A 21112-nucleotide genomic window follows, 5' to 3' on the forward strand; every position below is an offset into this window, starting at 1 on the left:
CAAATTTATTTTTTTTTGGTTAGGAATTCCACTACAGAAGAAGAAGCATGTGGGAAGGTATGACATTTGCATGGGCCAAGGCCTCAAGTCTTTTCTAAACCATTATGGAGGGAATGCTCCCTTTGCTTCATCATCCTTCTGCTAAATCCTGCATGGATGTTACAACTGGCAACATATGTGCTGACTCTAAACAAAATACAAATTGTATGCGGTCATTTTTATAAGGTACTTGTCTCTCACATAGACATTTATTCACCCTTTCTGGACGGTACATGCCCTGTGCACATACTGGGCATCTAAAACATCCTTTGAAAAGAAACAACTGATCAAATCATAATAATCAGTACAAATGGTGATACTCAATGGGGCACTTACCGGTCAGCTGTAGTACAGTCTGAAGCACCAGTCTAATGACACTACAGTCTCGGGACATGAGTCACACTATAGCAAAACCAAACTGAATATGGCAAAAGTAGATATCCGCTTTATACTGGGAATTCACAGATGTCTTGGGGACATGCATGTTTGTCTCGTCTTGCAGGGGAGTGGAAAGAATGCCAAACTCTAAAATCAGGCTCGATGTGGGCGTCCTGCAGCAGCAATACACGTTACCAATACTGCAAAAGTGATCCATACGGTGGACATTCTCCTGAACTGTTTTAATGTGGGGGTAGGTGCCTTGAAGCTCTAACAAACAGATTCAACCTCCTTTTGCTAGATAAGGGAGAAGAGTTGCAGAGTGACCATGGGAATCTTTACCTACACAAAGGTGATTAGGTTGGTGATATGCAGACAGCACTAGAATAATTTTTGGCACTAAAAAGAACCTCCAGGAACAGTCTTTGCCTCTCTGGACTGATGAAATCTGTTGGACTGCTCCTTATTGGAGAATAGTGGCTTTTAGCTACCTGCTGACCCATGGCTAATAGTTGGACATTACTACTTTTACTATAGAGGCTGCTGTTTTTGCTTCTTCCATCCTCCCTCTCTTTGAAAAGGCTGTAGTGGATCAAACCAGAACAGCCCATGTAGGCTCCTTTGGGTGTTGGGGATGCTGGAACTTCACTCCAATGTTGCCTTGACCAGAAAAGGATTACAAAAAACATCTCTGGCCTTATCCCCCCTTACCTTTATACTAGCTCCTAAGAAGCAAGTGAAAGAAGAGAATGCATAGAGGAATAGACTTAGCATGTTTGCAGAGAAGACATCCACTGCTCAAGCTTTTTTGTGAGGTGGTCTGCAGCAGAATTTGTTCAACTGTTTTTCTATTTCTGGAATACTTTGCAAAGTCAAACAAGGTTTCCTTGTGCAGCATACTTTTATATAGGTCCACAAAGGTCCTGCTTAGTTGGTCTGGAACCAAATTCTCCTCTGAGGGGATGTAAGTTTGTGTGTAGAGTAGGCCAAATTTCAGGACCTGCTCCCAGGTCTGCATGGTTAGTCTGCAAAGTGATAACACTGTGTTGCCATTTGCCTGGGGCATCAGTGGAGAAGGTATCTGGAGTAGTTTTCTTGAAAGGCATACTTTTGTTCCTATGAATTTGGTTGACTCACCAGTCCATCTCTTTCTTGACACATGGCAGCACTGGGATCACTGTTTTTAGAGGCTGGAATTGGTCCCTGTTGTTTCTCAGGAACCACTGCAATCGTTTCATCTTACGTCTGACTAACGGGACTATCTGGAAGGTTGATTCAGTGTGGGTTAAGATGCTAAGGACATGGGGCAAGCCACTGATCCTCGGTTGCTATGTCCTGAAAGAACACAGTCAATGGCTTCATTCTCACCAGTGGCAAAAAGGATCCCACAGGCATTTGTGTCTAAAAGAGTTGCTATGAATACCATCTTCTGGCTGTGTACAGATCTGACTTTTGCAGGTTGAGAGTAAACCTTAGCTTATGTAGACACAGTATGGTATATTTAAGTGCCCTATGCATTTCCTGTAATGATTTGGCGTTGATGGGATGAGATTTACCAGGTGATGGTAAATGCGGATATTACCACTAGTTCCAAACACTTGGAAAGTAACATGGGCACATTAACTAAACTAAACAGTAAGGATGTAAACTTAAAATGCAATCCCCAGCAAATAAACACAACTTACTTAATGCCTGTGTCCTTTGCATAATGGAATATGAAAGCAGGTACCTTTGAGGTCTGTGCTTGTTTAGCATGGGAAAAATGCCTGCAGATTTAAAAAATTCAAAATGTATTTAGTTTTGACAAGTGCAAAATGGGCTTCTAGGGGGCTTTTTTCCTTGGTAATAGAAAAAGCTTAGAATACAATATGTCTGTGCCTTGCCTTGAGTTACATTTTCTACAGTTACCTGGGCTAGTGTCTATTCCAGAAAACGTTTTGTGTGTTTTATTATCATTTGGAACTCCACAATTTCTATTTCTTGAGTTTTTAAAAAGCCTGTAACCCCCCCCCCCCCACAAAAGAACATCTAGGACCCATAAGTCTGTGGTTATGGTGCACCACTGTTGACAGCAATTGTTACATTGCCTCCCACCTTTGAGTCTCACTGGATGGGGGAGAAGGGAAGCAGAATTGGGGTGCGACTTTTGCAGCTGTGGGAGAGGGAAGATGTAATCACAGCTAGTCCCCATTAAGGAAGGTTCTTACTCATCTCCCTTTCTCCCTCTATCTTCCTGCTGTCAATTCCTCCTTTTGTAGGACTTGTTATTTTTGGTGTTTTTTCCTTTTTCATGCCTGTGGTAGAAGGGTCCCTATTTGGTAGAGTAACTCCTGTCATATTTAAGTAGGGGAGGATCAAGCATGTGCTTTACAGATCCCATGCTCTTCTCCCATCCTGCAGCTTTGTGAATGCACTGGTCAAATTCTGAAAAGTAGCTCTCTCTAACTACAGTACCGCTGAAAAACTGCACTTTCATATCTTTGGAAAGGGACTCCGTTTTCAGTCAACACTGCCTCCTACATATGGATTCCACAGCAGGAGTGCTGGATGCTGCATCCATGGCATCATACCTTCATTTTATAACATACTTTCTCAAATGCAGTGAAGTCTGCAAATGCTGGAGGAAGGCAGCTCTCCTAGTTTTATCTTGAATTCCACCACAACTTTTCAGCACTTGCTTGAGTTCATGTTCTTCATATTTAATGTGGATTTTACATATAAGACCCTTAAAGATCATGGTTCCTGAACAATAAACTGTTTTACTACATCTGACCAATCTGCTCCCATATGATTATGGAGTCTTCTGCAAAATGGAGCCAGTCTAGAAACACTGGTAGAGTCCAGAAAAAATATATCTATATCTACAACATGTTTTTTGTTATGAGGTGCTGGTATTCTATAAAACTGGTCATTTCACTTGGGTCCAGCAGTATGAAGTCTTGCTCTATGCTGTTAACCTCAAAAACATCTAAGGCAGCTTCCTTGGACTGAAAGAATAACTACTGGTATTGGAAAGCCAAACCCCAGAAGGTCCATTTACCTTTAACGGGTGAGCGGAGACCTCATGTATTGGAAATGCTTTCTAATAAAAGGGCAAATATCGCCAAAGGACAGGTTCACTAGTGGACAACCAGAGGTCAGTGTGTCCTCACTGTCTGTGTCACAAAACAAGGGTGAGGACATGTAAGACCTATACTCTACACCCTAGGGACAAAGAACAAGCACATCCAGAAAAAAGTTCAGAAAGAAAAGGAAGTGACAGCCTTTCAGTGAAGAGGGAAACAAAACACAAGGGCAAGAGCTATAAAAGAGGGAGAAAGGAGGGAGGGACTGAATACTGCAACAATGAAGAGAAGGACATCTACTGTAATGGTAGATTTTATACAACTGTACTACGTCCTTCCATATCAGTGTTGTAGTATTCTTTACCTAAGAGAGAGAGTACAAGAGCTAATAAGAAGCCTGGGAGGAGGAAGGCACAGAAGAGACCTCTACAAACCCTTGCAGGATAGCCCTAGCAAAACCTGCCCTGGAAACAACATTCAATTTATGTTTAGCAAAAGTATCAACAGAAGTCCAAGTAGCAGCCTCAAGGATGGAGTTTGTATCCATAATAAAACCCTTGGAAAAGGTACCAGAAGAAGCAACCGCTCTAGTAAAAATGTGCTTTTACAGACGAAGAAAGTTGTTTGTAATGTCATGAATAACAAAAGGAAATGACCTTAGAAATTCAGGACGAGATGGCTTGCTTGGAAACATGTAAGCCCAAAGTCCTGGAATGAAAAGAAACAAAAAGTTGTTCAGACTTGCAAATAACCTTTGTTTTATCCAAATAATACCGGATCTTTCTATGCAGACCCAAGGTGTGAAGAACCCTCTCACTGGCACACTGTGGAGAAGGAAAAAAAGGAAGGAAGGTGAATGGACTGATTAGGGGACAACTCATTAACCACCTGGGGAGTAAAAGAAGAACTGGGCTGTGGCAGAGAACAAAAGAAGAGACTGGAAAAAGGTCGTCAGAGCATCAGGAAAACAGCCAATATGGGAATAGTCCGAAACCTGCAACCAAAAAAAAATATGATCTTGGAAGGGCATAAAGACCAACTTTTTTATACTAATGGTAAAGTGAAGATCTTGTACATGACTGCTGGGAGAAGGAGCCCGAATAAGCAGGTTGTCTAGATAAGGGAATATCTGTATCCCTTGAAACCAGCAAAAGACAATGACAGGAGCAAGGCATTTGGTGAATACCCTTGGGGCAGCAGAAAGGCTGAAGGGCAAAGCAGAGAAATGAAATTGAGGGGAAGAAACTTTGAAACATAAACATTTCCTGAACAGAGAGTGAATGGAGATATGAAGATATGCATCCTTGAGATATAGACAGACCAAGAAGGCCTGAGAAAGGAGGAGAGGAAACAAGGTCTGAAGACAGAACATCCTGAAATAAGGGGCCTTGAGAAATGTGTTGAGGAGAGACAGGGGTCCAGAATTGGTCTCCAAGTCCCTTCTTTCCTGAGAACCAAAAACATTTTGGAGTAGAAAACTCTCAGTTGGGTTAGTAAAACAGGATGAATGGCATCCTGATCCAAAAGGGACTGCAAAACCTCTGGGAAAAAAGAGAGTTGGTACGGAGAAGGTTAAAGAATGCCAGAAAAGGGGGGAGGTACTTCCATACCATGAAATACACCTGACAAATGATAGACAGCACCCAACAGTCTGAGGTGATCTGTTGCCAATTTGGGACAAAGGGACCTGGCTGAGGGGAAGAGAAGGCCCACTGTCAAACAGAGATGAGCTTGTTCTAAAAAGGAGGCTTCTGAGACCAAGGAGTCTGAGTGGATTTAACGGGGGGGTTCACCTAGATCCCTTTCTTACCTTTAGGAGGTTGACGAGTCTGTCTACAAACAAAGGTGGTTTTAGAAGGGTAATTTCCTCTGAAATTTGGGTATGGGGAGACAAAAATATGCTTGAGTCCCTGTATGGCCTTACCTTTATTCTGGAGGGACTTGCATGTTAGCTGCAGCTGCCCCCCCCCCCAAAAAAAAAAAAAAACAAATCATGAGGAAACCTGTGTGTGGAAGATCTTAAGATTCCTTAGAGTTCAAATTCATAGGTTGGTACTAGGCTATCAGCCCTAGGGCCTATACAAGCCTAGCCATAACAATTCCCTGGCTATTTCTTCCCACACTATTTACTTCCCTAGACCCCTGTCTAGCAGGGCGACTGACGTGATCGCTGGGGTGAATTTTCTTTCTCTCATCCAATCGTCAAGGTTCCTTTTGAAGAGGACCAGAGAGGCACTCTGCTTGACATGTATGGGCAATCTATTCCAGAGTCTGGGGAGTCTCTGGGTCAGGAACCTATCCCTCCAGCATGTTTTGTTTATTGTGATGACAAGGTTTAGATCCCTGGAGCGTGTGGCTCTGAGGGATTGGGATTTCTTTAAGTGTAGCATGTCCAACAGCTCTGGGTTTGACATGGCCTTGTATGTTAAGCAAAGATCGCCTCTGAGTAGACGATATGCGACAGAGTATAGCTGGAGTTTTTTAAGGCGGTCAGCGTAGGGCATCTGCTTTAGTCCTGTGATTCTTTTAGTGAGGTATTTCTGTGGCCTTTCCAGTTGTTGCAGATGTCTTGAGAGGTGCATACCAAACGGGGCATTGTATTCTATAATGGGTCTAATGAGGGATGTGTACTGTGGGACAATGACCTCCTTTTTTCTGGATGAAAAGCCCTTAGTGATGAGGTGTGCCACACAGAAGGATTTCCTGACTGTTGTGGCGATGTGGTCATCGAAGGTGAGACCACTGCCCACCTGTGTCCCTAGGTCTCTTATCAAACTTTCGGTGTTTAGTGTACTGCCACCTATACGGTAATTCACGGATACATGTTTTTTCCTAAAGGGGATAACTATACATTTCTTGGAACTGAGCTTGAGCCCACGGCTCTGGCACCAAGCATCTGTTTCTGTAAGGCCCTTTTGTAGAGTATCCGCATCATTTGGGGATTCAATAATGGCTACCAGTTTGCAGTCATCTGCAAACTTTGTTATCCAGAGTCCCTTAGTGTTGGCCTGTACTTCAGAGAAGTAGATGCCAAACAAGAGCAGTCCCAGGAATGAACCCTGAGGTACTCCACTTGTCACTTGTCTGGAGCTGGATTTGGAGTCTGCTACTTTTACAGTGTGGGTTCTATCAGTAAGCTAGTTAGCAACCCATTGGGTGAAGTAGGGATTAATGCCCAGCTTAGTAAGTTTACCTATGATTCCAGAGTGGGGGATGGTGTCAAAGTCCTTGGCAAGGTCTAGATAGGCTGTGTGGACCACCTTATGCTTGTCCATGGCTCTGGAGACTGATGATTCGAAGAAGTCAATCAAGTGCAGGAGACAAGATCGGCCATTCACGAACCCAAACTGGGTGGAGTCCACTGTTTGAAGGTTGCCAATGTCTTTGTTTATAAGTTCCATAATAATACGCTCCATGGCCTTGCAGATAAGGCTTGTCAGACTGATGGGACGGTAGTTTCCGGGATCCAAGGTGGACCCCCCCCTTGTGGAGTGGGAAAACTGTAGCTGTGCGCCACTCAGTGGGCACAAAACCTGAGGTGAGGCTATGATTAAACATGACACTTAGGTGAGGTGCCAGTTCATATTGTAGTTCATGTAGTACACAGCCCGGGATGTCATCTAGTCCCATGGATGCTGTATTCTTAGCTTTGGAGAGTGCGTTTTTTACCCGTGTGGCCGTTATTACCGGAATTTGACAATCTTCCGGTATTGAGATGGGCCATTTAGGGGGTGAGAGGGGAGTGAAGTTGGCACTGAATCGATCTGCCAGGATATTGGCAATATCCTTGGGATCAGTATATTTAATGCCATTTTGTTTTAGCTCAGAGCAGATCTGAGCATTGCCATTTAGATTCTTGACATAGTTCTAGAATGCCTTGTTGTTGTCTTTGGAATCTTTGGCAAGATGCTTAATAAAAACCATACTGTGAATATCCCACCTAATAACAGGTGGTAGAAATACTTTCTTTAAAAACTTTCCAAAGTACAAATCCACTAATGAAAGTACAAGCTAGTTCAAGTTGAATCTTCTTTATTGAAAACACAGAAACAAGCAATCCAAATAGTAGTTGAAAAAACAGAATAAAGTGTAGAAATTAATCGTTCCATTTATATACCTCTAGCATGTTTAAAAGCATGGGATGAAAGCGATCTTTTTTAAAAAATGTTTCTGAATGTTGGTTGGGAGAAAAGATTTCTAAAGAATTCTGGATCATAGGGAGTTACTAGGCTACTGGCCTTGAGGCCCTTATAAGCCTAGCCAAGAATTTAGCCTATGTTCCAACAAGTCTGCACCCTGGAGACTTGTGTTAACTTTTTCTTTTTGGATGCTACAATGAAATAAGTTCAAGAAGTGTTAATTATTAAATGTACAATTTTAGTTTAACTTTTATTTTAGTTTAACGCATCCTGGAATCACAGAGCTTGAAGCAGGGCAGCACTGTGTCGAATATCACACTGGTGAGTGGGGGGAGGGGTATTTAGCTAGTAAACATGCTAAATGTCTTTTACAACAGAGCTACCCTAGTAAATCACTCCCACGGTTTTAAACAGGTATGTAAATGGAATGGCTAATTTCTACACTTTATTCTGTTTTTTCAACTACTACTTGGATTGCTTGTTTGTGTGCTTTTAATAAAGAAGATTCGTCTGTAACTAGCTTGTGCTTCCCTATGTTCATTAGTGGATTTATACTTTGGAAGGTTTTAAAGAAAGTATTTCTACCACCTGTTATTAGGTGGGATATTCACAATATGTTTTTTATTAGGTGCCTGAACTCTAGGGTACCTTAGATCTTCCACCAGAGACGTTTCCCTCATTATTTGTTGTTGGACCCAGTATATTGACATACTGGGTTTGTGAGACTTCAAGGGAAACCACAGAGACTGCTTGTCCCCCCCCAAAAAAAAATTATCCAGAGGAGCATCCAAATGTTTAGCTTTAAAATCATCAGGCACAGCCTGAAGACAATGCCCACTAGGGCACTTCTCAGAAGACAACCTGGTAACCAGCACAGCAGAACGGCATTTAGACCGACCTTCCAAAAAGGAATTCAGACTGGTGACAAAGAAGTTCTAAGTATTTGCAGCCATATGTCACCTTTATGCCTTACATCCTACTTGGTGAGCATATGTGTGATGTGCAGCTCCTGTAAGACTAAAGGCTTTGGTATATTGGCCAGACATAGTACTATCCCTGGCAGTAGATCCCTTCTGTGAAGAATACTGCAGCAGTGATATGGAAGGACATCTTGCCATAACAGCAGATGTCCTGCTGATCAGTGCTGCAGTATTTCAAACTGTTAGGCTAACCTCAACAAATAACCTGGATGTCCAGCTGGGGTACCAAGGTCAAAATCTTCCATGGAGTAATACTTCCAATATATAACCCAAGCCTGCAGGTATAAGGGTGCATAAGTGGATGTATGAGAGTGAAACTTAAGACCAGTTCAAAGCCTGGAAGCCTGGAGATACCACAGGATGCCAGATAGGTAAAGGTCAACTAAGAGGGGATAAGGTAAGAAATGGCTACCCTTGGTCCATGAGAAGCAGAAGAAAACCTTGCTAAAGACAAATTGAGGGGCGGCACGGTGGGAAAGAATGCTGCAATGGTGATCAGTAGGACATTTACTGTTAAGGTAAGTCAGTACACAACTGTACTATGCCTTTCTTCAAATCACTGCTACAGTCAGTATTCCAAACTGTTAGGTAAATTTCTAAAGCTTAGTGAGTGATGAGGCTGGAAGGACCAGTCACAGGAGAGCTGACAGAACAAAAGATGCTCTGGATCTAGAGAGATCCAATTAATATTTGGTAAAGGTATGTATAGAGGACCAAGTTACTGCTCCTAGGATGGCTCAAATCCGCACATTTGTAAAAGGCTCCAGAAGAGACCAGTACTCGAGCTGAGTGTACAGTTACTCTCAAAGGTAAAGACTTTCCATAATGAGTGTTAAAAAAATGGACTTTGAAATCCAGTTGGCAATAGTTTGCTTAGGAGCTGAGTTTCCCAGCTTGGCTTCTAGAAAGGAAACAAACAACTGGTCAGTCTTGTGCATGGACTTGGTTTTGTCCAAGCAGAATCTGAGCTGTCTGTGTATATCCAGGGAACAGACTATTCTTTCTCCCTTGTTCTGAGGGTTATGGGAAAAAAGCAGAGTGAGATTACTTGTTTGACTACGGGACAGCTCATTCATCACTTTAGACATAAATGAAGGGTGGGCTCCCAGAAACACTCTGTCCTTATGAAAAATAAGGAAAGAAGGGGATACCATCAGGTCTTGGTGGGCATAAACTCTTCTAGCTGAACTAAGACCTCCTAAAATGGTTTTCCATGAACAGCATTTGAGAGAGGCAGAAGCTACTGATTCAAAGGGAGGTAAGAGTGACATTTTCAAGGCCAAAGCTAAAGTCACAAGAAGGCAGAATAGTTTCCCTAGGAGGTTTTAAATGAAATGAAAGACACCTTTAAGAAATGGTTTTACCTCCAGCCTCGGGGGGGGGGGGGGGGGGTGTCTAGAGGTAAGCACGCAGAAATGGCAAACAGGTGTGTCATGATCAAAGAGTAGGTAAGACCAGCTTTAAGTAGCTCACACAAATAAGAGAAGAGAGTAGGGACTCCCGATTATACAGGGTCCTGTTGTGTAGAATGACACCAGATTTTTTTCCCATTTGGATGTAAGGTTTCTTAGGAGTAGCTTCCCTTGCCTCCCGAAAAACCTGTATCATGTCCGCAGAAAACTGGTGTCTGAAAAGGATCAGAATCCTATCATCTATAATGTTAGGCTGAGAAATAATAGACTGAGGTGAAGTAGACAGCTCCTGTGTTATTTGTGCAAATACACTCTGTGGGGTAGTGATGATCCCTGGTCATGTGGTACAGAAGGGAAACCAATGGTGCCTTGGCCAAAAGGGAATTACCAGTATGGTTTTGGGGATGTCTGTCTGGATCTTTAACAAACCCTTTTGGAGTAATGGTAGAGGAGGGAAGGCATAAAGGGAACCTCCATTTCCAAGGAAAGGACATGCAATCGTCCTCCATGCCAGTGGGCAAAAAATTCTGGAACAAAAAGGAAATAGTGGCTTGTTGTGAATGGAGGCAATTAAGTTTATCTGAGGAATACTTGATTTGTGGACTATATCTAGAAGACTTCTCTGTTCAGCATCCGTTCCTTCGCTTGATCTGCTTAGAAGGTCATGTGAAGGACTGTAAACTGTGTGGAAGGACAGATTTGCTTCTGTGGCCTGTTCCAATGCTATAAGACCTAGTCTGCGCAGCTGATATCTTGTTCCCCCCTTGCTTGTTAATGTACCACATAACTACAGTGTTGTCCGTGAAAATTCTGAGACAGGCCTGCATCCCAGGTATGACAGACTATCTGTAGAGCCTAAATCACAGTTCACATCTCCCTCAGACTGATGTGTATCCTCTGATTTGACGGCTAGTGTCCCTAGACTCTCAGGGAGTCCATCCATGCCTTCAGTCAATGTCTGAAATGTGTGTGCAGCTCCTGGTGGGATATCTGCAACCTGAATGATAGGCCTGGGTTGAGGTTTACCTGTGATCTCCACAACTGAAATTCCTTCTTTAGGCAGGGGAGGAGTGGGACCTGGCCGCCCAGAGAATGAAAATGTTGGGACCAGACAGATTTCAGATACCACTGAATATTTCTCATATGCAGTCTGGCAAAGGGGACCATGGAAATGGTTGCAGCCATGAATCACATGGTTCAAAGAACTTCTCTTACAGTGCAAGATTGAAGGGTTAGGAGAGACTGAAAGTAATTGGAGAGGTTCTGTACACTGACTAGAGGAAGGAAAGCCTGCTTGACTTTGGTGCCCAGGGTGCAGCTCAGAAATACCAGGTCTTGGATAGGATTCAGGATGGACTTCTTTAAGATGAATGTGAATCCCAAACTCGGATGGAGGGAAACAGTGAAGTTGAGATGTAATTAATGGGTCTGCTGAGATGGCCCCTGTATTGACAGATCTAGATATGGGAATATTTGAATTCCATGAGTTCTGTAAAAAAAAAGCTATGACTAGTGGCAGACACTTTTTGAATACCCTGAGAGCTGTAAACTGTCCAAAGGGTAAAGCAAAGAACTAAAAGTGGGATGAACAAGCTGAAAATCTTAGAAATTTCCTGAACTGGGATTTGGAGGTAGACATTCTTCAGATCTAGTGACTCCAGGAAAGCCTGAGAAAGGATGAAGGGCAAGAGAGTCTGAAGTGACAACATCTTGAACAAGGGAATATTGAGAAAGATCTTGAGAAGAAACAAATCCAGTACAGGTCTCCATTCTCCTACTCATCTTGGTACTAGAAAAAGTCTGGAATAAAACCCTCTGCACCTGAAAGGAGGAATTTCCTTTCAAGCCACCTGCAACACTTAAGCAATGGAAAGGACTTGTCTGTCAGTAGTTATGAGCTACCAGTTTGCAAGAGATGAGGTTAGTCTTTTTGACGGGAAGGGACGGACTGAAAAGGACAGGAGAATATAGGAAGTAGTCGGGCTGATTTGTCTGGATAGGGAGGCCTCCTAAAATTAGAATCCCTGTCTGGTTTACACTTTAATCACTTTAGGCATTTTCTTCCCCTTGTGCGGGGGTCTAGACTATCTGTGAGAGAAAAAGATGGGTTTAGCTGGGCAGTTTCTTTGATATCTGGGGATAGAAGTATGGAAAATTTGTCTGCAACTTCTTCATAATTTTACCTTTCCTTTTGCAAGGTTTTAAACATATTGGTTGCTTTGGGGCCAAATAAAAGATCCATATTCAGAGGTGAGTCTAGTAAATTAGCTTTGGTGTCCTCATAAAAGGACTGACAATGAGGATACAGGCGTAAAGGATACACAGCCATATAAACCTAGATGTCTATCTGCTCTAAACTTGGATATCCATTTATATTCTGCACTTTCAGTCCCTGTTTTCAAACCACCACTCTCAAATTACTACACGTTTTGCAAAACAGTAAAAATAAAAGACTGTGTACAATTTAATTTACATATCTATAAAGTGCATTAGTATTTATCTCTCGTCTTATATCAGACAGATATTCACAGATTTGCTCTATTCATTTTGTATTAGTCTTTCCAGTATAGAATGCTGGACAATACATGCAAATAGCCATAAAGCAATATTCTCAAGAGTTACAATCAGCAAATACATTCAGAAAAATTTCTTATTGTGTGACGGTGTATGGCGCGTTTCTTTCAATAAATACACTTACAGAAACTACATTTCTGACAAGAAAACATATGATCTTTGACTATACTATGAACCTAATTTTTTCTAGTCTATGTAGCAGATAATTTGTTTTAAAATCATTTGCTTCTTATATCCACATTGTAACCTGCTAGAAAAATGAATTCCTGGTCCATTCACATTTTCTAAAATATGGCCGATTTGCGTCATGGGAGCTGAATGGTCATAATGCCAAGTAGCACATAGTCCATGAAGTTAAGGAGGATGATTTACTTCTTATCAGACCACAAAAAAAATTATTATTATTATGGCTTTTTACATTCACAGAGACCTTGCAAGAAATTCTGTATCATAATTTGAACTTACTCTTGTTCTCGATTCTCATGGCCGTCTATGACATCAAAAAGAAGGTATGGCTGGAAACGCCAGTTTGAAGAGCATCTTTTAGCCTCTGTATCACTGCCAAATGTAAAAGGTAGTTAAGCACAATATAGCAAGACACACAGATAGTTTATGTTATATTACACAGTGGTATTTAAAAAGATATACAATTGACTTGATGTTCCACATTACTCAATAATCGGCAAATGAACATCAGCCTGGGAAGCAGAACTGTGTGATGTGTACACCAAAACCAATACATGACAGAAAGTAACCTGAGTACCCATCCAAACCCAAGAGAGAAGGAAAACACCATGGAGATTAAGGGAACTAGTATGCATCATTAAATATACTCAAATGTCTAACATTTATGGTAAGTTACTACACAACTACACAATGTTTTTCATTAACTCCTTGGTGAAGTATGGACTCTTGGGGTGATTCCCATAACTTAATCACAACAGGGTGGCTGACTGGCAAATGATTTAAGGGACACCAGACCTTGCAAGACTGTCGTAGCAAAATCTGGCCTGGCACTGGAGATGCTGCTGACTAAGATATGGCTACAGGACTATGTAGCTGTTTCAGAATAAGCTGTGTTGTTACACCTTTAAGGAAGTCTGTGGTGGTAGGCTCACTCTTCCAGGGATTTTCTGCCTACAGTCCCTGCAGCAGAATGTAATTCAGTGGGCAATACGTTTAGAGATAGTTTGCTTGTTCACTTGCTTTCCTTCTCTCCTTTTTGCAAAGGCTGTGAAGAGATGACCAGACATTCTGAATTGTTTTGTCCTGACCTAGTGAAATCTCAGCTGCTTGTCTGTTATCTAGGGAGTTCAACATTCTCCTCCCATGTTCTGTGCTGAAGGAAAACGTGCCAAATTAATAGCTTAATGCATTTTTTTAAGGTTAATGTAAAATGCTTTCGCCTCTTGGACCAACTACGCAGCAGAGAGATGAGGCTGAAGTGGGCATCCCAAACTTAATTCGAAGAATCTCTTGTTAGATACTGAATTTCATATGAAGAAATCAATGCAATCTGTTTCACTACATATAGTAAAAGTATCTGTTTATCAGAGGAATGCTTTCCTTATATATTTGGAAATAGTAATAATCAAGTCTAACAAATCCCTGGAATAATTCCACAGATTACAGAGTTGTCACTGGGTGTTTATCATTTGAAGGCTTACATGAGAAAGAATGCAAAATTGCTTTTCTATGATAGCTTTTGTTGAAAGAATTCTATTAGGACTATGTGAACCTCTGCTCACTTGTTTTGAAAAGGGAAAGCTCTACCAAAGCTGAATCTAGGGTTGCCCTTAAAAAAACTGCTGACTCTGAAGGGGTCACACATTTTTTTTTTTGGAACTTAATCTTATAACAATAACTGAGAGAGTACAAATGCTTGTACTGTGTCAAATCAAAAGTTCTCTTGGTTCTATCACCATCAGATAATCATCTACATTGGAGAACATGCACATATTTTGTTTTCTGATTATGTGGGAACACTGCAGCCAAACGTCTAGTAAATACTCCTGGGATTGTAGGTGGTCTGAAGGGCAGAGGTGGCTTTAGGCCCTTCAGCCATCACACTACACACTCACACACTAGGGGGAGGGATGAAACAAATTTGAAGTAAATTTACCACAAAAAATTTACGCTAAATATATTAGTCGATAAAAGGGGCTAAACATTACACACACACACCAGAAAAAATTTAGAAAAATAAACGATTCTAAAGGTTTTTATAAACAAGAAATCTCTCACCCACGCCTAAGAGCTCGTATCTAGAAGCCGCTACAAGCCGTGGCAAACTAGATCTGAGGATGGGGGATGTGTAGCAGGGGATTATGGGTAGGGGGAGGAGCTAGGAGCTCGGATCTTTTAGCTAGGTAAAGCTGCCGGCTCGGATCCGAGGACGGATCCGATACCCACAGGTTGCAGACCAAATGAAGTTAACTACTTCAGATCAGTATTTATTTATTTTAGTTTGTTTACTGGGGTAGTACTCTGATCACTATAGACCATTTGGAGACACAACTCAGGTGAAAAGATTCACAAAAAAAGAAAGAACAAATTCACAAACACAGAGTAAACACTGCTGGTAAATAATCCCATAGACAATTGATATAATAGGTAAATATTAGCAGAGTAGAAAATCAAATGTGCATTAATTTTAGTAATAAATATGAGAGGGAAGCATCAGCTGAGAACATAGGATCAAAGTAGAAGTGATGCAGGTGAAGGAGAAGTTAGGTGTTATGTGTGGAAAAGCACTTGTAGTCAGATTTTTGATGAAGGTGTCTTTTTTGGGGGAAAGAATAGACTTCTTCAAGGTGAAGGGAAGGGATTGCCAGAGTTTGGGTGGAAGAATGGCAAAAGAATGGTAGGTACAGTGAAGTTTGGTTTGGGTTGTCTGGAGTGAAGCAGTTAACAGGGAGAGGTTGTGGAGGCTGTAGGGGGTGGTTTTATTATGGAGTTTGTCTGCAAGAGGTTGGAAGGCATCTGGATGAAGTAGTTTGAAAACAAGAGACCCTAGGAGCAGCTCACCTCTGTAGGAGACTGGTAGCCATTTGACCTTGGATAGCGTGATGCAGTGGATCAGTAGATGTAGCAGCAGTAGATAAGCGCATGATCACTGCTGCAGCAGCCTAACCTATATGCGTAGATTACATTCACTAATTACATCTGGGAGGTGGAAGGGGATTAGTCAAGAAGCCCCTGAAGAATGGTCTTACCAAAGCCTGATCTACACCTACAAAAGGAATAAAGTTTTTAGTGCTTTGAAAAAGTATGTAAAGAGGATCAAGTAGCACCTTCTAGAATACTTCTGGAGTCCAACCTTTGCCAAAAATCCATAGATGAAGCCAAGGTCCTGGTACAGTGGGTCTTAACCCTGTCTGGAATAGTTTTGCTATGGTGACTACAACAAAAATTAACAGTGTTAGGAAACCATTTGGAAAAGTCTGCTTTAACACAGGTTGTCCCCTCTTTATTACCTTCAAAAGAAATGAACAGTTGATCTGAAGATCTGAAAGATTTAGTTCGATCAAAACAGTAACTGAGTTGTCTGTGGACATCCAACGTACGGGGTATCCTTTCTCCCTCATTTTTAGGTTTAGGAAAGAAAATGGGGAGACGGGATAGTTACAGTTTGGCTTAAAATAAACGTGGATACCACTTTAACCTTAAAAGAAGGATTAGTCCTCAGATAAACATTGTCCTATGGAAAATGAGACATGGTTGTCTCACCTTAAGAGCTTGAAACAAATATACCCTTATTGCAACAGTTAATTCTCACATATATTGTAGAGCCAGAGAACAAGCAGCCCTAAATGGGTGCTGGTTATGTTGCTGGCATCACCTAAAGGAACTTTTCTATTTTCTAATATAGGATTTTCTATTAGCAGGCTTTCTTGCCTCTATTAGTAGGAATCAAGACCCCATCAGCCAGTCAGTCAACTGAAGTTGACTGATATTGGGATGCATCAAATACCCCTGTCCTTGTGTGAGTAGATCCAGTATACGAGGAAGCTTGCGGTAATTGCCCCTGGCCATTTCCAAAACAAGAGAGAAACCAAGGATGCCTGGCCAAAAGGATGTCACTAAAATGATCTTGGATTCCTTCTGAATCTTCATAAGTACCCTGGATATTAGTGGAAAGGGTGGCTAAGCAGACATTAACATTCTTGTCCAATGAAAAGAAAAGGCATCTGTCTTCCAGGCCTTCTTGCTCACGGTCTTGGAATAGAGTCTTGCCAGTTGACTGTTGAGACAGGAGGAAAAAAGGTCTACTCAAGGAACTCCTCACTGATGAATGAAATCTTGGAAGACCCCCTGATCTAGTTTCCATTTGTGAGGAACTATTGTGGTCCTCCTCAGCTTGTCTGCCACATACGTTTTGTTCTGATGGCATGTAGAATGCCTGTAGAGTGATGATATGCTAAGAAGCTATATTACAAGCTAACACTGCTAGTCAGCAAAGGGGGCATGGCCTGATTCCCCATGCTTGTTTATGTACTACATCACTGTGATATTGTCTGCAACCACTTGAAGAGATTCCAGGGACCAAAGATGGTTCAGAGAGCTGAGTGCCTTGGATCAGGGTAAGCAATTCCTTAATTGCTTGCATCTCTCCTTATTGTCCCACACCCCCTGCACTTTTACACCTCCAAAAACTGCTCCCCCAGCAAAGTCTACAGTGTGTCTCTGATTACTGGCTTCTTTAAAGCAAGGAGGGAGACGGGGAGACCTGGAATTAACGATATCTGCTATCTCCACCAAAAGCTCTCTCTTCTGACAAACTCCAACACTGGGATTTGAAAAGATAAATGATGATGAAGCTGGGACAAAACATAATTCAGATATCACTGCACCCTTCTCATGTGGAGTCTTATTGGGGGCATTGTGAGAATTACCCAAATTCATAAGTTATCCCCTTCTTAGTAACTGAAGTCTGACTGCAAAACCTTAGAAATAGATCTGGATAAAGATCTATTTTCCTATGAAAGAACAGCTCTTTGAAGTGTAGCAATCAGTTGACATTCCAGGAACACAATCCTGTATGAAGGAGTCAAGAAAGACTTTTGAATGTTCTCTTAGAATTCCAGCTCATGTAAGAGATTTCTTACCTAACAGAGAGATCCCTGACACTGAAAAAGACACTACAAAGATAAGCAAGTCATCTAAACATGGGAAAATGTGGAAATCCTGTAGTCTGCAATGAGTTATACCTGGAGATGGACACTATGTGAACACACTTAGTGCAGTGGACAGTCCAAAGGATGGGGCAGAGAACTGATGATGTGATCCAGACACACAAAATCCTACGAAACATCTGAAGTCTAGATGAATAGGGATGTGATACTAAACATCTTTTAAGTCTAGTGTCTCCAGGAAACTTGAAAGAGGATGAAGAGGTAACAGGTTGTGAAGTGACGTCATTTTGAATTTGAGCACCGTCAGATACAAGTTTAGGAAAGAAAGCTCCAGAACTGGTTTACGGGCATTTTCTTTCTTTGACACTAGCAGCATCCTTGAAAAAAAACTCTTCCCTACCTGGGAAAAAGGAGCTGGTTATATCACTCCTTGGGACAGCATGTGATAAAGAAGCAGTGGAAACAAAAGAGTCTGACCTAGAGGATGAGGAATGACCCCCTGGAAAGGAGGAATTTCCTCCCATTGCTATCTGTAACCTTGATGCCCCAGGATTCCCACTCCTCTTTTCTTGATGTACTGGAAAATATTAGGGTTCAACCAAACACCCTAATAATGGGTGATTTCAACTAACCCGCCATTAACTCAGAAAACTACTCATACCAACTCCCTCGCTCAACGCTGTCTGGAATTCATAAACTCCAATGCCCTAGATCAACTTATCCACACCCCCACCAGGGGCAACAATATCTTAGATCTAGTCATTATCAACATGAGTGACCAGTGTTCCACACCTGAAGTCAACGCCTCATTGGTCCGATCCGACCATAAGCTAATTAACCTAGATATCCACATCCTGCCCCCACCCCCCATTAAGGAAACCATGGTAAAAAAATTTCTCCCAAGCCAACTTCATGCTTCTTAAGACAGAAGTGGTGAAATTCATGATACCTATGCAGATAGACAATACAGTTATGACTACTGAACCCTGCACAATTGCACTTTATAAGCACTTACATGAGTGCATGGATCGTGCTATCCTCCAAAAAAAGGAAGCCAATCTGGTGGTCCCCTGCCATAAACAAACTGTACAACAGAAGGAAGAAAATGTTGCAAGGCAGAGTAAAATCCCACAATTGGAGGAGCTCCCTGGTCAGCCTCAGTAAGAAGCTGCGATCCCTGAAAAAACCCTACAAAGCTAGTTACGAAAACAAAATTGCCATGGATTCTAAAGACAACCACAAAGCATTCTATAGTTATGTCAAGAATCTCAATGGCAACACTCAGATCTGCTCTGAGTTACAGCACAATGGCACTAAATATACAGACCCAACTGATATTGCCAACATCCTGGCAGATAGGTTCATTGCTAACTTTACCCCTGTCTCACCACCTAAAGAGCCCATCTCTAGACCGGAAGAATGCACAGCTCCTGTAATCACATCTGCACAGGTAAAAACCACACTCTCCAAAGCCAAGAACACAGCATCCAGGAGACCAGACAACATCCCAGGCTGCCCAGGCTGAGTTCTACACGAACTACAGAACGAACTGGCACTCCACCTAAGTACCATATTCAATCATAGCCTCACCTCAGGCTTTGCGCCCGCTGAATGGCGCACAGCAACGGTTATCCCACTCCACAAGGGGGGAGCCACCATGGACCCCGGGAACTACCGTCCCATTAGCCTGACGAGCCTGGTCTGCAAGGTCATGGAACTTATAAACAAAGACATTGGTAACCTCCAAACTCTGGACACCACCCAGTTCGGGTTTGTAAAAGGCAGATCACGTCTCCTAAACCTGAAAGACTTCTTTGAAGCAGTCACCAAAGCCGTAGACAAGGGTAAGGTGGTTCACACAGCCTATTTAGATCTTGCCAAGGCTTTCGACACCATCCCCCACTCTGGAATTACAGATAAACTAACTAAACTAGGTATAAATCCCTATGTCACAAAATGGGCTGCCAACTGGCTCACTGACAGAACCCACACTGTGAAAGTAGCAGACTCCAAATCTGACTTCAGACCAGTGACAACTGGAGTACCTCAGGGTTCAGTCCTGGGTCCTCTCCTGTTTGGTATCTACTTCTCTGAAGTACAGGCCAACACAGAAGGTCTTTGGCTAACGAAGTTCGCAGATGACTGCAAACTAGGAGCCATAATCGAAACTCCTAATGATGTGGACATCCTACAAAAGGGCCTCACTGAGACAGATGCCTGGTGTCAAAGCCATGGCCTCAAGCTCAATGCCAAAAAGTGCATTGCCATCCCCTTTGTTAAAAACTCTGTGCCCACGAACTACAACATAGGCGGTAGTATTCTTAACACCAAAAGTGTGATGACAGACCTTGGACACTCAAACTCAGGTTCCACCCTAGGCCTCTTATCAGGAGGGGGCATAGAGCCTCTAATCATAGTAATTAAATCTTCTGCCATTTTAAGCATATGTTTCTTAGGCACAGAACCTGAAGTGCTAGGAGAAGCCCCCACTGAAGCTGAACTTGGCCTACCTCTCAAAGAAGTTTTGGAAACAGTAGGAGAAGCTCTAACTACCTTGGGAAGAGAGGGAAGAACAGTTACCTGAGAAGCCCCCTCAGCCTGGCCTACTTCCTGAGAAGGCACATCCTGTAACAGTAAAGTCTCTGCCTGAGACTCCAAAGAAACTCCTGGCAAAACCTCCGGCTCCACTGAGCCTTCTAAAGAACCGACGTCTGGGACTGCCGGTTCATCAACCCTAGGCTTCGCTGTTTTGTCCTTGCGCTTTTTGGACGAAGCGGGCGTCGGAGCATCCGACGGCATGTTATAATTGCAACGCTTCCCAAACACTAACCTGGCACAGTCTAACCGTCTCTTAATAGTGCGTTTGTTAAACCTAGCACAAGAGCGGCATCCAACAACGTCGTGCGCAGGCCCTAAACAAGGTATACACAAGGTATGGTAATCCCTATGAGGTATCTGTTTCCCACAAGAAATACAGTTATTCACTTTTTCTGACATCCGGTTAAATACTGAGACAAGAAAAAAACAAAATGTTCCCCAACGGGGTACTTAGCCAACTCTGATTCGGTCTGAAACTCCGACTTCAGAAAATTTCAGAACGCCAACCTGCACTCGCAAAACTGCTTCTGCATCGGACCATGCGGCAAAAAAGACTGAGGATATGACGTCGGTCATGCGCATTAGTACCCTGACGTACTGACGTCAGTCTAATGCGCCCTGACCGACGTCAGCCATATACTCTGGTATTCGGGCCGACTGGACAGCGGACTACCCCAATGGTTAGGACTGCAGCAATGTGGAATGAAGAACATCTCCTAATGATGTGGACATCCTACAAAAGGGCCTCACTGAGACAGATGCCTGGTGTCAAAGCCATGGCCTCAAGCTCAA

At 42.4% G+C, this 21112-nt stretch overlaps 1 protein-coding gene across 6 annotated transcripts in view; it reads right to left on the minus strand.

The window, feature by feature from the left end:
* Positions 1-21112, minus strand: part of SETX (senataxin) — a 2451437-nt gene that overhangs the window by 511742 nt on the left and 1918583 nt on the right. For all 6 annotated transcript variants that reach the window (XM_044058409.1, XM_044058411.1, XM_044058407.1 and 3 more), the window contains one exon: positions 13053-13145. In XM_044058409.1, the coding sequence (XP_043914344.1) occupies positions 13053-13145 (93 nt within the window). The remainder of the gene's footprint in view (positions 1-13052; positions 13146-21112) is intronic.

The sequence above is a fragment of the Protopterus annectens genome, chromosome 16.part0 (genome assembly GCF_019279795.1).
Source record: "Protopterus annectens isolate FY-2018-M chromosome 16.part0, PAN1.0, whole genome shotgun sequence".
NCBI lineage: Eukaryota > Metazoa > Chordata > Ceratodontiformes > Protopteridae > Protopterus > Protopterus annectens.